General features: G+C 36.3%; 3 protein-coding genes and 1 long non-coding RNA gene across 5 annotated transcripts in view; 2 read left to right on the top strand and 2 right to left on the bottom strand.

The window, feature by feature from the left end:
* odf3l2a (outer dense fiber of sperm tails 3-like 2a) overlaps positions 1-5,219 on the top strand; it is a 6,178-nt gene extending 959 nt beyond the window's left edge. The window contains exons 2-6 of one of the 2 annotated variants that reach the window (XM_025058136.1): positions 1,200-1,466; positions 2,709-2,813; positions 3,368-3,493; positions 3,652-3,793; positions 4,844-5,219. In XM_025058136.1, coding sequence (XP_024913904.1) covers positions 1,415-1,466; positions 2,709-2,813; positions 3,368-3,493; positions 3,652-3,793; positions 4,844-5,189 — 771 coding nt within the window. In that variant the 5' untranslated portion in view covers positions 1,200-1,414 and the 3' untranslated portion in view covers positions 5,190-5,219. Of the gene's footprint in view, positions 1-6; positions 1,467-2,708; positions 2,814-3,367; positions 3,494-3,651; positions 3,794-4,843 lie in introns of those variants that run through there. The other variant, XM_008312000.3, reaches the window with a different exon arrangement.
* ebi3 (Epstein-Barr virus induced 3) lies at positions 5,213-8,686 on the bottom strand. Its single transcript, NM_001294237.1, is given in 6 exon segments — positions 5,213-5,538; positions 5,667-5,830; positions 5,994-6,111; positions 7,195-7,288; positions 7,432-7,546; positions 8,446-8,686. Coding segments are annotated over 6 exon segments (738 nt in total). The 5' UTR covers positions 8,537-8,686; the 3' UTR covers positions 5,213-5,382.
* Positions 8,687-8,817: 131 nt separating this feature from the next.
* LOC103380181 (rab GTPase-activating protein 1-like) lies at positions 8,818-13,230 on the bottom strand. The gene is made up of 8 exons (XM_008312022.2): positions 13,071-13,230; positions 12,049-12,138; positions 11,851-11,961; positions 11,651-11,755; positions 11,294-11,377; positions 11,130-11,201; positions 10,719-10,988; positions 8,818-9,251 (listed from the first exon to the last, which is right to left on the bottom strand). The coding sequence occupies exons 1-8, from the start codon at positions 13,179-13,181 to the stop codon at positions 9,003-9,005; spliced, it is 1,092 nt and encodes a 363-aa protein (XP_008310244.1). The 5' UTR covers positions 13,182-13,230; the 3' UTR covers positions 8,818-9,002.
* On the top strand, positions 11,857-13,133 carry LOC112487422 (uncharacterized). Its single transcript, XR_003050479.1, has 2 exons — positions 11,857-11,990; positions 12,066-13,133. It is a non-coding gene; the product is annotated as an uncharacterized LOC112487422 (long non-coding RNA).
* Positions 13,231-16,415: the final 3,185 nt, after the last annotated feature.

Genomic DNA, 16,415 nt, shown 5'->3' with positions numbered 1-16,415 from the left:
AACAAGAAACTGCGATGTATTTTTCAAAATTCAATTCAAGTTTGGTCAGAGATCTGTTGAATCCAATTTTTTTTTCAAGTAGAGCCTGATTCAATAATGTGTAAAACACCAGAGGGCCAACTGTTCCTCCTGTGATACCTGAGACAATAATTAAGTTTTAAACAGATGGACTAGATTTTACCACATTTACTGAGTCAATTTCTGGGCTCAATTAGTAATGTGATGAAACATGAGGCACCCAAACAGACTCTTACTGATTCTTACATAATGGCTGCAGCACTTCATTTTAGACAACACAAGGGGGAAGTGACACAACAAGAACTTAGTTAGGAATACCTCAAAAACGTACCTCCAATATAGAGATAAAGGCATGCAAAGACAGCTAAAAGTTTGTTTGCCCACAATTTTAGTATTTTTTTATATAATGATGAAAACAAGATAAAACCATTTATACAGAAGATGTTGGCATAAAAAAGTCTGTCCTGAAATAGTAAAAAAAAAGAGTAAATTTTATGGCTAAACGATTACAGCAGAAATCACCAAAAGTGATTAAATGTAGGCAAACTGTAATGAAAAAGAATTACATAAAAACTGTAAAAAGTATCCACATAGATTGGTAAAATAAATATATAAAAAGCTTGACGTCCCATAAAGATGGAATAATGTTAGCACGGACTAGCTAAAGCCAGAAAAACATATAGAAAAAGGTTATATTTATGTCAAAAATATTAGAGAAGACAAAATTTAGTCCAAAATAAAATTAAGGACAGATAAAAATCTGTAATGAAAAAGAAAAACCCCTAATTTTGCCCTGCAGTAAATTTTTATTAAAACCAAATCAACTCAAAGACATCAAGCGATGCTAATCGATGCTAATCTGGTTTGCCATTAGAGGCAACATAACTTATGGTTGAAACAAACTTAGCTAAACAAACTAAAAACTTTAGAAGGGGAAACTTGTAGGAAATTATGGACTGTATAATGTTGGAAATAATTAGTTAAAATAAGCAAAAACACATTGTAAACTAGGAAGGGCTGATTGACAGCCAAAGGATAGCTACGAAGAATGTGCTAGAACAAATACGAAAGCATTGGAAACCTGTTTATTGGATGTAACAAATCATTAGTTTCTAATTGTTTTACTGTCAAAATGTAACCTGTGATATTCTCCCACTGTGGACCCTGACTGACTTACCCAGGAGCTGCGGTGGGCTCCGGGGCTGTGCGGTGGTTGTTGGTCGTCCTGAAGGTGGAGTCTGTGGTTTCACCACATGCCTGTGTCAATCTAAGGTTTCTTCACCTCCTGGTCATGTATAATTCATCCTGAGAAGACGCTGATCCCCTGGAGACAGAAACACCAGGGAAGGATGAGTGGAAGAGTCACAGAGGGAGCAGAGAGGAGGAGAAGGAGGTTATGGAGGAGGTGGCGGTGAAGAAACGGCCCATAATCTCTGCCAGGGAACGAGGTCAGTCCATCACTCTGTTTGTAGGAGGGTGAGTCCAAAAGATGTCAGACGGACGTTATGGTTTTAGGAGTGTGATGTTAGTAGGTGGGAGGTGTTAAGATGGGGGGGAGAGGGGGGGGGGGTCTCCAGCAGCTTTGGCAGGGTTATCATTGAACCTTTGATGACATTTATAATAAGGACGGTGTTTGTTACTAAGTGTTGACAAGTAAAGTGTATTATAGTGTATACTGTACAGGTACAAAATAGATGGTCCAACATGATTGGTCCAATAATGGCCAAAGTCTCAGGATGACCGTTGACCAGTCCGCCGTGACATGTCAGCTGCATGTATCATAGGTACAAGGCCTGACACAGAGTTCTACCACGTTTCCATGACTGATGCCCACACTGTAGTACTACAACTACAACCTAGTACTACAACCTGGAGTATCTGCTGATACAGACACCAATGTGATACCTTCTTTAATGCTCTCTAGTTGTTTATTGTGCTACATTGTTTTTGTTTCCGTAATGTAGCACTTGCCACACCTGCCTCACACATCTGCCTTACACGCAGAAGGTCCTGGGTTCGAGCCCCAGAGGAAACACATATTTAATGGGGGCTCCTGTGGTAGCTGCGTGGGTGGCACAGACTCTCACAACCAAATAAGGATTTCAATTTTCTTTTCTTTTTTTTTTTCTTTTCATAGGATTTACTTTTCTTGCCAAAGTAGAGACCATGTCATAAAGCCTCATGTCCTGTGCATTGTCTCCTGGCCGGCATCTGTACTTTAGGTGCACTACTGCCACCTGTGGGCTGCAGTACCAGTAATATTGAATGTCTAAATCCCCACACAAATATTTTTTCTGAGATACAAGACAACATTTCTCTATATACTTATGTATAAATACAGTATATATGTATGTATATGTTTTTGTGGTTGCGTAAGTACCCATGTAGGAAGTTGCCTCTTTTGCGGTGAAGGTTTTTACAACTTTTAAGTGACGTTGTTCCACATTTTTTTCCTGAGATTTCTGGCCTTGTTTGGAGTTTTTCTCAAACAAGCAAAGGAAAGACGTTAAAATGCATGACCATAGAAAATCAGTCAAAGAGCTGCATGTGGAAATCATCAGCGAGAACGTGGCCACGGCCAGAGAAACACGTAGAGAGAGTGCGAAGCTGATAGGAACTGAAACTGTTGCATCATTTTCATCCCTCTCCCCCTCCTCTTCTTCTAACTCTTCACCCTCCTCCTCTGTCAGGCCCAGGTCCTGCCCGTTATGCTCTGCCCCCTACTGTTGGATACATCAACCATGACTTCACCAAACCCAGCAGCCCGGCGTACACCCTGCACAGCCGCAACAGAAGTCAGTTTTTATCTTTAGGAAATTGTGTTGTTCTGTTCTGTTAAAAAAAAAGTTAAAACATTTTTAGATACTAGTATTTATCTTGAAAATATCTGGATTTGATCTTCAAAGTTATTTATTCAGAGTTTTTATTTTACACTTACTACATTACACACATTATACAATTTCTTAAAATATTTTTAAGAAATTGTTAAAATAAAACTATGAAGTGAAATGGTTTATTTTTGTTTCTAATATAATAAATTGAAAAAATGGAAATTAATTTTTGGGATGTCAAAGAAAAAAAAGAGTCAGAAATTAGCTGAAAGAACTTTATATCAAACATATCTTGCCACATCATGTAACAATAAAAACAAATTCATCATGTTGTCGAACATGTAACAATAGCAGCTAAAATGGTCTAAAAGTGTCTGTAAATTAGCTTACTTAGCTTAATGGCTTTTAAAATATATTACTGCAGAGAAGATCCCCAAATTATTTGGCTTTTTACGGCTGTTTGTGATTTTATTTTTCTTGAAAAATACGGGAAAAAATCAAAACTTGTGTATTTGTAGCTCTTAGTTCTGCAGACTCCAGTCCAGGACCACGGTACCACGTCGGAGCCAGTGTAACCCGGTTTGGGCAAATAAAGACACCATCCTACTCTATCCTGGGTAGAACTGGTCGCTCAGGAAGTAAAGGTGATCTATATATGTATACATCTATACATATATATATATATTTAAATTATTTTTTAGAAGAAGACGTTTTGGTGTTGTTGATGCTGACACAGAGTTTCACCCCTTCAGTTACTTGTGGTTGAATACGATTGGTCAAACCTGTAGCTGTATCTTCTCAGGTGAGTTGTTCCAGACTCCAGGTCCTGGAGCCTACAGTCCAGAAAAGGCTCCACCTCTAAACAACCACGTCAGAGCTCCGTCCTACTCCATGGGCTCCAGGACCAGATACCGATCTTCAGATGCAGTTCCAGCACCAAACAGGTTTTTATTACATTTAAGTCCAGTTCTGAGGGGTTTTTTTGGACATTATTGGCTTTAACAATTTTCCTTTTAGCACTTTTTTGTGCTAAACATGAGACTATTTCAATTTAACCATTTTCTAAATTCACCTTTTAATAAGTTTCATTCTGATGAATTTCAAGTCTGTATTATTTTCATTTTATCTCAGATAAAAATAAGTATTTTTAAAATAAAAAGGCTCTTTCTTCCCTGACTTCTGACCACAGTTTGATACTTTGTTTTGGTCATAATAATTTATAATTATAACTATAATTTTGCCAAGCTTTTTTGCACATTCTCCTGTATATATCAGCCTATATGGGTTAAATATCATCTTTATATTTTAAAAAAAGTTTTTATTGCTTTAAATGTAGCAAATTTTTTAACTATCCTTTTTCAGAAAAGTTGGCTCTTGGAATCTTTCCTTTATTGATGAATGTGTTCATTTAGATTGACAACTTTTTTAAAAAATTTTTATTTCATGTTGCCTTATGTCTAAAGAGTCACATTGTGAGAATGTTTTGCTAGGTTTAAATGATATTTTTTATATTTTTTAAACAAACTTTAAACTGCATCTAATTTAAATATTAATGCTATGTTGACTACATATTTTTATTATGCAGCTAACCTTTAGCTAAAATTCTTTATTTTTCTTATCTTTTGTTAAACTATTATTTGCAAAATTTATAATAATAACTAATTAAGCCATTCCTGTCCAAAGTTATTTAGTAACTTAAATATTTTCCTAGCCACTATTAGCTTAGCCTGCTATAATCTTGGCAGTTTTTAAACAATATTAGGGTCAACATTTAGTCAGGTGTTTTTTTTTTTAATAAATAGACAAAGTGTTGGGAAAGACCAGTTATGGTCGATGCCCTCTTTTCAAACTCAATGGTTTAAACCAAAATGGTGGTATTGAGAAATGCTAATTCACGACCTTTTCAGCTTTTCTTTGAAATGATGTTTTTTTTTTTTGCTAATATAAAACGTCTCCATCCTGAAGCTCAGACTGTGTTCTCCTCTCTCTGACAGCTACAGCCTCCCTAACCTCCTGGGCTGCCAGGTTCCTACCAAAGCCTCCAGTGCCAGCTTCAGCTTCTCAGGGCGCAGGAAGGTCGGAGATCCCACTGAGGATCTTGCCATGAGCCCCGGACCCGCAAAATACAGTAGCACCAACCCAGACATTTACCACCGGCGTCAGCCGTCCTTCTCCATGCAGGGCCGCTCCAAAAGGCCGAGTTATTCCCTCACTATTCCCGGCCCGGGGGCCTACAGGCCGGAGAAGTATCATCTGCATCTTCCCAAACCTCCATCTTTCACCATGGGCATCCGGCACTCTGAGTTCGTTACTCCACTAGTGGTGGATGTAGTTGATTGACAGAAATTGAGAGGAAATGTCCGTTGATGTTGAATGAATTGTTTTTATTTGATTTTTAGATTTTTTTTTCCTCAAAGACAGCAGCATTGCAATAAATAAATATTAATTTTATAAATACAACATCAGCATTGTTTGTGCATTAAAGGCAGCGGTGGCTCAGTAACTTGACAGCAGAGGTGAGACGGCCCGGTGTCTACAGGTTAGTCCGGGGAACAGTGATATAAACAGGTGAGCTCCAGTCGCTGCAGGATCCCAGACCCATCAGTTCTCTAGAACAGACCTGGAGCTGGTACTGTCTGCCTGGACTCAGGCCTTTCAGTTCCACACTGGTGCTTTCAAACGGACCCAGCTGCAGGAAACACAACATTCAATATTCATTATACATAAATTGATCCTGTGTTAAAGAAATTCAAGGGTAATTCATGTTAGTTGTTAATTAATCTGTAATATTAATCTGATTAATCTGAGCAAACTCACGTTGACTGATTTGGGGGAGCCTCTGTTTTCCCACTGGTACCGGATGTGGTATTTCAGAGGGAAGATCTCCAGGTCTCTCCAACTGGACGGAGGAGACCATTCCACCAACAGGTGCCTCTTGTTCTGAAGGGAAACCCGCACGTCCACAGGAGGGTCTGGTTTCACTGCAGAATCATAAAAAACAAAAGGTGACGTCACTTCACTTCCTCTTCTCACACCCTTGCCTTCTCTTCTTAAATGTAACCAATAATGTGAAGCTGCTGTTCAGTTGTGGTCGGATCCTACATTTGTTTTTTTTTATTTTCTCATTATAATTTCAGTTCTCACCGATGTCCTCCATCATTAATCCTGACAGGAAGGAGCTGCTCCCAGCAGGTGACACAGCGGTGACGTTGATGATGTAGTCTGTGAAGAGCTTCAGGTCAGACAGTTGGCACAGCCATTCCTGAAACAGGGACATATGTTTATATATTATATATATCAAACATTCCATACAAACACAAAACAGGGGAGAGCAAGGATTGTTCAACAGTTAGCTTAGCCAACCAAAATAGATCACACACCAAGCAGAACTTTGGAGACAGTGGGAAAAAAAAAAGTCCTGTTTTACATGAAAAAAATCTCTTCAGCAGATTCAGACTCAGAGTGAGCATCGAGTGGATACAAGGACTCGAACATGAATTTGAATAAATATAGATATATATATTGCTATGCCACATAATGTTCAATAATGTTTTAATTTATTTTATTCAAAGGAAATCATGCAGTTTAACCACTTTTAGCCGCTCAAACAAAACTACAAACGAGACAGAGGGGTTTTCCCAGAATCTAAGACACTGTGGTTGGAAATTTGTTCTTGCTTCATGTGACTGGTTTCATTTCTTCCAATATGTTACTGTGTTAACTGTACGGAAAATCCCTCCACGACTGAAAATGTGTTTTTTTCTAACCTCTCTAGGAGGAAACAGGTAAAACAACGTAGAAGCCCACGGAGGCTGACAGGACAGTCAGAAAGTAAACAAAATGAGCTAAAATATGTCTCCAAATTTAGTCTGCGTTCCATTCAATATGGCAAAACAATGGCTCACGTAGCTAACCTTTAACTGTTAAAAACATACAAATAATAATAAACAAAAGAAGTTGTATGATACCCAAGACCAGGGGTGTCAAATTTCTGGCCCATGGGCCACTTCTCGGCCACAAAACTCTCACATCTGGCCCGTGATCGGACGTCAATATAAATTTCTTTCTTCTTTTTAAAGATGGTCGGCCAACATAAGGTAAAAGATTGCAAAGCAGTGCAAGCTTTTTGCTAAACATTAGCAACAATCATAGAGGAATAATTAGTATTCATTTAATGAGGACTCTAAGGAAATTAAGTCAAGACATAATTACCCTACATTTTTGATATATTAAAATAAACATCCCAGAAACACCTAAAGTTGGCATAAATGATAAAATGAGTCTAAATTATTAATAATATAATACCTAAATGTTCTTTTTCTAATTGAGTTGGTAGGACGTATACCTGATCAGATGAGGATGAGGAACCAGAAGATGGAGATCGAGGTGTGGGTGGGATGACGAGGCAGTTGTTGGTCATGGGATGACCGTGTCGCTCTCTGACAAACACACACGTGTAAATGAGCTTCACAAGACCAGGAAACTGTCACATGACTCCAAGCTAATCAAAATTTGTTTTTTTCCCAGTGTTTAGGGTTTAGAACACAGCAGAAAAAGAGTTGATTCTTTTTGTAAGATGTACCTGTAGGTGGTGATGTAATGCGTATGAGGTTCATGTGAAGTTTCAGGCCAGGAGCAGAGAGTCGTGTCGGGATAACTGTTACACCAGCAGTGCACTCTGGGAATGATGGGAGCATCTGAAATAATAACCAATGTTCTACATCAACTGTACGTGGTACGTAGCCATAAAATTAAACAAATACTTTTATTTTACCCTATATTCTATATTTTATTAGACAATAAAGTTGACTTTGACTATTATCATAAATTTATGGCTTAATTGTTGTAAATAAGAAATTTGAAAAGATTTTTGACTTAATATTCTTAGTATTTTGGACTGTATTTTTATAAACTGATGACTTTATTTTTGTAGAAGGTTTTTAAATTTTTTTTTGTAAAAAGATGGAATGAAAACATATAGTTAAATAGGCTAACTTGTAGTTGTAGTTGCATATTTTAGCTTTGGCTAGCTATTAGCTAACCTTAGCCCATTTAATGATTGTTTTTATATTCTGTTCAGCTAATTTCACAGTTTTCTTGACTATGTTTTGATGACCTTTTGCAAGTAACGTTGCATTTTATTCATTCTGCTCTTCATTCTGTTCATCATAGCTTTTTTCCGTATAAATAACGTTGTTTTTTTTCTAATAGTAAATATGAGAATTTTACTGGTAAACCTTTCGGCTTTTGATTCATTGACATTGATTTTTTTCCCCATTAATTCAGACCTTTATTATTATTATAAACCTATGATTTGATTTTTCTAATTTTTCTAATTATATATATATTTTCACTTTGTGGCCAAAATACTCTGTCCTACAGTATTTGTTTTTCTTATTTTTTTATTTAGTTTTAAAATGAACTCCATTCAGGTAATATTCTGCATGAATTTCCTCATCATTCTGATCTATAATATGATAAACACACGACTTGATTCTTGTAACTTTCATTTTTAGGAATCTTAAATGTGCCTAAAATATTCGCTCCCAGAAAAGGTGTAAGAGTTAATTAGTCCAGTTTGATTACCAGTACTTACCAGCAGGGGTTCTAGTCACTCTGAACAGATCCAGAGCTGGAACTCCCTGGAGACACAGGAGGAGGCTGACGGTTGAGAGCAGCGCAGACATGACTCCGTTTATGTGTTAAAAAAAAACAGAGAAGTCAAATCCAGTTGAAGCTGTGTTGAACAGCCGCCGTAACTGCTGTTTCCGCTGGTTACGATCTCCTAGTCAAAGTTCAGCGATAAGACACCGCTGTCTGTGGTTTCTCCTTCTTCTCCTTCTCTCTGATTCTAAGCCGCAGTTAGTCGCCTTTAAATGTGTGCTTAAAGAGGAAGAGCGAAAGGGGCGTCACAGCCTGGGGTTTTCTTATGTCACCAGTAGGAAAATACATGGTTTCACTTGTTTAGTTGTTTTAGTAAATACTGTATTTTTATGGTTTATATACAAAGTGTTTCATATGGCACATATACAGTAGCTGTAATGCATCCAATACAGTGATAAATACAAGTCTTTTTGCGTTTACGCGAGCTTCTTGCCACCCTCTAGTGTTCATAGTGATTTATAGCAGCTATAGATTTCTATACATCTTGTTTCAGGAGTCTGATGGTTTGATGTCCAAGCTATGAGTGACTCTGTTTTCTCCCAGGCGCCATGAAAGCATCTTTTCAGACAGGGAGCCTCCGTGGAGGTTCCATCCCAGTGAAGGAGCTCCATCTCTGGGTAGGCTGAGAGCTTGGAGTCCCCCGTTGGAGGTTCTCAGGGAGGTGAAAGCCTTGTTAATCCAGCTGTTTTTAGTTTCCTGGAGCTGGTTGGCCATCATTCCTTGCTGATGCTGCAGCTCCTAACATGGGAATTTGAAAAAGTGAGACATTAAACTGTGCGGCCATTGGTTTCCCAAAATGTTGCTGACCTGCCATCTAAACAAACAAACAATACAAGCTTCTATGTAGCTAATTAAAAAATGTTAATAATTTTTTAAAACATTTTTATAATTTTTTTTTACAGTCGAGATTAGTTTTATTAGATTTCTGTCTTAGTTTTATTACATACAGCTATTTTTGTTCCTTTTTTTCTTTCTTTGACCTTTGAATTTTTTTTGCTATTTCTAGACTATTTTCTGTATGTTTTAAATATGATTTATTTCTCCTCGTTCTGTAGCTATAAATGTATACACATAGGTTTCTGTTAATTTTATTCTGTCCAATTATAACAAATATTCAGAGTGAGTTAATTGTCTGTGTTTGTCACTTTCCGAGGGGATTGTAGTGGATAATTCATGGATTTGGGTTTAGGATTAAAACTGGGATTAGGTCAGATTATAGAAGAGGCTCTGGTCCAGAGAGTTTAGAGAAGGGAAAGCGTTTCTTTCACTTTTTTCTGCCTTTGTTTCCACATGAATTAGTTCCTGCTCTGTCTCACAGCCGTAATCTTCTTTGTCACGTTCACTGCTGTCAAATGTGATTGTTCTTCATCACAGCGAAGCCGTGGAAACTACAGGATTCTCTCCGACCTGCTGCTGGAAGCTGAAGTGTCTCTGAATAAATGTTACATTCATCTGCTCATCTGGTGTGTCCAAAATCTGGCTCTTGGTTTCTTTCGGGCACTCAAAGAGGTATGGCCAAATATTTTCTTTTTTAAAACAAAACATATTTAAAATAAGCGAGTGAGGGTGTTCATTTCTGTGCTAATTTAGCTAATTTATATATTATATATATATTTATTTTTTCTACGAACATTTAGAATTTTCAGGTTTTACTTTTAGCTATGTATTAACGCACATTTTACCTTTTTGTGCCTGTTTCTTAACAAATTCTATCTTACCACGTTTGATACACTTGTTGCTACTGTAGACAGCCCGCCTTTTGTTAGCCTTTGAGCTAATTCCTTTCTTCAAACCACTTTTTAGTTATTTATTATTTATTGTTTTTTGGTTTATTTATTATTATTTATTTTTTATATATTTATTGTTAATTTCTTTCGTTATTTCATTTTTATAATCTAGGTGGAAGCTACATTTAATTTGTTTTCTATTTCATTTCAAACCAAAATTTAACTATTTTTCTGCTGCCTCCTATTATCTATTTCAAGCCAAAACTATTTTTCTGCTGCCTCCTATTATCAGAGTGGCTAATATATATAACATTATTATTATTATTATTATTTTAAAGTTCAAGAACAACTTTGGATCACTGATGGATTGACATCATCTTTTTGACCTTTTGTTTTTCTCTTGGCTGATTTGAAACATCTCAAAGACATTCCCTGATCCTATAGTAGTACGTGCAGTAGTATTTGTTCTACCGTTTACCTGGATTTTACACTTAGACTCCACCAACTGAAGTTTGGTCTGGGCCAGCTCCTTCTCTAGTTCCCTGATGTGATCCTTCAGGGAATCGTTCTCCTGCTCCTCCTTCTTCTGCTCTGCTTCGTTCTGAGCTTCACTTCCTTCAGGCACGTCTCTTTCTGTCGTCCTCTGACCGTGTGTCTCGGCGTCTGCTGATGTTGTTCGACCTCCGATGATCGATGATTCAGCGGTGGCTAAAACGTGCTGACAGTGAGAGCAGACCTTCACTGTATTCTGTAAAAAAAAAGATAATATCATTAAAATCAGTCTCTCCCCTGAATGTTACACCTACTCTAATAAATGCTATTTAATGAGAGGGTTTAGTGTCGTGACAATCGTTTAACGACAGAGAAGATGAAAAGCGTGAATCTTCACCCTGATGGAGTCCAGCTCCTCTCTGTGGGAGCTCTGCTGCTCCTCCAGACGGTTTGTCAGCTGGGAGCAGATCTGAGAGGAACGAACGTCTGATGTTAGCATTGTTAATCATGAAAGCCTTTATCAAAAGGCTTTTTTAGAAATCCGTTAGTCAGAGTCTGTACCTGTTTGTAGTCGGTGATGATGCCTGATGACCGTTTCAGGTCCTGCTCTGTTTTTTCCAGCTCCTTCCGAAACACTTCTTTCAACTGTGAAAGAAGAATTTAATAAAATAAAAATCAACACTCGTGGGTCTGCAGGTGTTTACACCCATTAAAATATATCCAGTAGGGGGCAGTAACCCACAGCAAAGGATCTAAAGTTGCCTTTAAAACCCAAAGAAGAAGAGCTGATTTTGTAGCAAAGAGGAGGCTGAGTTTTGTGTCTATTCGATGCCCCACGTACCACCAAGGTCGTGAACACTACTGAGTATCAAAATAAGTAAAAAGCTGAAGCTAAAGGTGTAGTGTCCGTGTTCGTACCATTGCAGTCTCCTCCTCCTTGTGTCTCATCACTTCCTCCGTGGCCTCCAGTCGATGTCTGGTCTGGGCCAGGTCTTTACAGAGTTCATCTACTCTGTCCTCTGCCTGAAGACACATTAACAACAGGAGGAGAAAAATCAACCTTTTTTCCACGAAGAATATTTCTACATCTTCAGTGTGAAGTTCTGATGGAGGTGTACCGTGTCCAGAGCGTTCCTCAGAGCCACTTTGCTGGAGATGAGTCTGTGAGCCAGGTTGTCATTTTCCTGCTCAAGGCGGAGACTGGTCTGCTGGAGACGAAGGTTTTCCCTCTGAAAAACAATTTATCTGTTAGACCAAGGTACTGTGATGCACACGACACGACACGACCTAACCCTAGTCCACAGAAGCTCTCTGACCAGGTATTTGTCCACAGGGTCTTCATCTTTGCCCTCACCGTCCATTATCTGGAGCCGACTCTCCTTCAGCTTGGCTTTCTTTGATGGCACCTGAGAGAAAAAAAGTCTGGGTGTCAACAACAGTCGAGTGTTGGCAGAAATGAAGACAGTTATCTCCTTCAGACAGATCCACCACCTGAAGAAGAGCCAGTCCAACCTCAGACCGAGATGAGGATGAAGGTGGGATAAAAAAAAAGAGCTGGAACATGGTCACATTTGGTGTTTGGCCCACATTCTGGCCCACACTCTGGGTAAAAAAAAAACCTTCTCTGCCAAACCTCAGGATATATTATAAAATACTATGGAATAAACTTGACTTTTATTTAACAATGACATCCAAGTCTAAGTGGCCCACGTCCAATAAGAATAAAACCAAATGTAGGTCATGACCCCTGGCCTCTTAGTGGACCACAGCTGACATCCAGAATTTGGAAGTTTCCCATTAAAACACCCACCATGTTGAATTGTGTGGCCCAGAGTTTGGACACCACATATGGGCTACATCTGTCACGTAACCAGGCTCCCACAAATGCTTACCAAATGAGGTCAAGTGTACTGTGAGTAACCAATTTTTTATGCAAATGAATTTCTGGCCCACAGGGAAAATAAAATAAAACAATTATTAGAATTAAGTTAAATTAAATAACATTTAAAAAATAAATAAACAAAAAATTAAATTAATCTTTAAGTCATTGCTTGTTTGTTATTTGTTTAGGTCAGGGCCAGAAGAACATAAAAAAGAATTAGGTACGTGGTGTGGCCCACAGTTTGTCCAGCCCATATTTTTCTCTGTGCGTCATTAGTCAGTAATTACACAGAACAGAACACACTGTCTTTCTGGGTGATTTACAAAACTCTGATCATAGAGCTGTTGTGTGTGTGTGTGTGTGTGTGTGTGTGTGTGTGGGGGGGGGGTCTGACTCGTGCTGAACTAAATGTTTTGGGTCAAATATCGACTCAAATCCCAGAGTGGGGGTTCTTACCGTGAAAGTTGGTCCTGTTTCAGAGACCAGACAGGCCAGGATCTCCTCTTCGCTCATCTGTTCCATAAGATCGGCATCATAGGCCATCATGGTGGACACCTCCTCCATCATCCTGAGTCTTGAATCGGAAGTTTCGCGGGGCTTTTAATGTTTTTCAAGTCTGAATCGATGTTTCACGGGCTTTTAATGTTTTTCAAGTCTGAATGACCACAAAAACGACCACAAAAAAAAATTCAAGAAAAAGAAAATCAATGCGACAGTGTTTGTAGATGTGAGACGAGCTTAAAAGGTGACACAGAATGACTTGCAGTGATGCATGTACACAGTCAAAACAGCAGCAAAGTACAAACAGGGAAAGAAAAAAAACAATGGTCCGATCAGGTTAAAGTCCAGGACTGGAAGGTATGAGGAAACTCCCAGTCCACAGGTGAAGATCAGCTGAGGAATATTCCGGGCAGGACAGACGTAGTTGTACTAACTCCTAGTATCACCTTGAACAGTATCATATATAACATACTGAACACACGCAGTATCACTGTGACAGTGTGTGTGTCTGGTACAGGTGCAGTGACAACAACAGGTTGAGCAGGGTTTATATGAGCCCTGAGAGAATGTGAAAGAGCCACAGACAAAGACACACCCACTAATCCTTCTCACCTTTCCTTTCAACGTCACCTCTCTCTCCTCCCTCTTTACTCCCCTACAACAAGTACTGCGATACCTGAATATTAAATTCTTTTTTGCCTTCTGTAAAAGTGTGGAAAAAGAAATATCACGACGTCACAGCAGCACAATGCTTTTTAAAAACCAAATGTTTTATGAAATAAAGTGTAAATTTATTTCATGGTTTCTCTGTGTCTCAATCTCATTACAGCCAAGTAAAAATACTGTACTGTGACCTTTGTTGACCCATGTGCTACACAGCGTACGGCGACACCAGGATTGAATGTTGTGGCGTCACTTGGAGCAAAATGCATCAAGTTGTTAAAAAAGTATTTTTGGGGGGAGAGCCGAGGCATTGTTGAAATCTTAGAAATTTGTATTGTATAATATATTTTCTTTTCTATTTACTGGGCGCAATTTAACAAATTTAGGGTCAAAACTTTAGTTTTAAGGACCTATTCATTAAGTTTTTTTTTCCATAAGAATTTGGAAAAACATTTTTTTTTAGAATTTTTCAGCAAAATCCTAATTTTGGCATGTCATGTTGGACAAATTGTAAAAATGTGAATTTTTTATGTCATTTTTGGTCAAAAACTAAACAATTGTAATGAAAAATCTTTGAAAAATTAATTTTAAAAATGTTATCTTTTCTTGCATGTTTCTCATAAACTTAGGGCACTTAGAGAACATTTTTAGAAATATTTCTGTTTAAACTTTTTTGTCAAAATGTGATTTTTTTGTGTAATTTTTGTTCAGAAACTAAACAAGTTTGATGAAAAATGTTTGAATAATTATTTCTAAAAATATTATATTTTCTTGCATGTTTCTCATAAAATTAGTGCACTTAGAGAACATTTTTAGAAATATTTCTGTTTAAACTTTTTTGTCAAAATGTGATTTTTTTGTGTAATTTTTGTTCAGAAACTAAACAAGTTTGATGAAAAATGTTTGAATAATTATTTCTAAAAATATTATATTTTCTTGCATGTTTCTCATAAAATAAGGGCATTTAGAGAACATTTTTAGAAATATTTCTGTTTAAACTTTTTTGTCAAAATGTGATTTTTTTGTGTAATTTTTGTTCAGAAACTAAACAAGTTTGATGAAAAATGTTTGAATAATTATTTCTAAAAATATTATATTTTCTTGCATGTTTCTCATAAAATAAGGGCATTTAGAGAACATTTTTAGAAATATTTCTGTTTAAACTTTTTTGTCAAAATGTGATTTTTTTGTGTAATTTTTGTTCAGAAACTAAACAAGTTTGATGAAAAATGTTTGAATAATTATTTCTAAAAATATTATATTTTCTTGCATGTTTCTCATAAAATTAGGGCATTTAGAAAACATTTTTAGAAATATCTTTGTATAAAGTGTTCTGTCAAAATGTGCATTTTTCATGTTAACCCTAACCCTAACACTAACCCTAACCCCAAGACTAACCCAAATCCTAACCCTAACCCCAACCCTAATATTTTTATTTTTAAATGTTATCTTTTCCTGCATGTTTCTCATAAAATTAGGGCATTTAGAAAACATTTTTAGAAATATCTTTGTATAAAGTGTTCTGTCAAAATGTGCATTTTTCATGTTAACCCTAACCCTAACACTAACCCTAACCCCAAGACTAACCCAAATCCTAACCCTAACCCCAACCCTAATATTTTTATTTTTAAATGTTATCTTTTCCTGCATGTTTCTCATAAAATTAGGGCACTTAGAGAACATTTTTAGAAATATTTTTGTATAAAGCTTTCTGTCAAAATGTGAATTCTTCATGTCATTTTTGGTCAAAAACTACAAAAATTTAAGAAAATATTTCTAAAATTATTTTTAAAAAATGTTATCTTTTCTTGCATGTTTCTCATAAAATAAGGGCATTTAGAGAACATTTTTAGAAATATTTCTGTTTAAACTTTTTTGTCAAAATGTGATTTTTTTGTGTAATTTTTATGTTTAAATCTTTTTCTAAAAATGTGAATGTTTTGTGTCATTTTTGGTCAAAAACTAAAAAAATTGAAGAAAATATTTCTAAATTTATTTTTAAAAATGTTATCTTTTCTTGCATGTTTTTCATTAATTTAGGGCATTTAGAGAATATTTTTGGAAGTATTTTTATTTAAAGTTTTGTGTCAAAATGTGAATTTGTCATGCTATTTTTGTTCAAAAACTAACCACTTTTGATGGAAAAATGTTTGAAAATTTATTTTTCAAAATATTATCTTTTCTTGCATGTTTCTCATAAAATTAGAGCATTAAGAGAACATTTTTACAAATATTTTTGTGTGAAGCTTTCTGTCAAAATATGAATTTGTCATGTTATTTTTGTTCAAAAACTAAACAATTTTGATGGAAAAATGTTTGAAAATTTATTTTTCAAAATATTATCTTTTCTTGCATGTTTTTCATTAATTTAGGGCATTTAGAGAATATTTTTGGAAGTATTTTTATTTAAAGTTTTGTGTCAAAATGTGAATTTATGTGTCATTTATGTTCAAAAACTATACAATTTTGATGAAAAATGTTTGAAAAATTATTTTTAAAAATGTTATCTTTTCTTGCATGTTTCTCATAAAATTAGGGCATTTAGAGAAAATTTTTAAATTGTGAATTTTTTGTGTCATTTTTGTTAAAAACCAAAACAAATTTGATGAAAAATGCCCAAAACATGCCTTACTATAG

Source organism: Cynoglossus semilaevis, chromosome 1 (assembly GCF_000523025.1).
Source record: "Cynoglossus semilaevis isolate Cse_v1.0 chromosome 1, Cse_v1.0, whole genome shotgun sequence".
NCBI classification, from domain to species: domain Eukaryota; kingdom Metazoa; phylum Chordata; class Actinopteri; order Pleuronectiformes; family Cynoglossidae; genus Cynoglossus; species Cynoglossus semilaevis.
The sequence above is the reverse complement of the archived record's forward strand: the minus strand, read 5'-3'. Positions and strand labels throughout refer to the sequence as shown.

Bases quoted from the DNA above. Each gene is read 5' to 3' on its own strand.
- LOC103380181 (XM_008312022.2), bottom strand. From the start codon at position 13,181: ATGATGGAGGAGGTGTCCACCATGATGGCCTATGATGCCGATCTTATG. The intron at 12,139-13,070 runs GTAAGAACCCCC...TTTTTCTCTCAG, and splicing joins AAACAGGACCAACTTTCACG to GTGCCATCAAAGAAAGCCAA. The intron at 11,756-11,850 runs GTACACCTCCAT...ATGTGTCTTCAG, and splicing joins TGAGGAACGCTCTGGACACG to GCAGAGGACAGAGTAGATGA.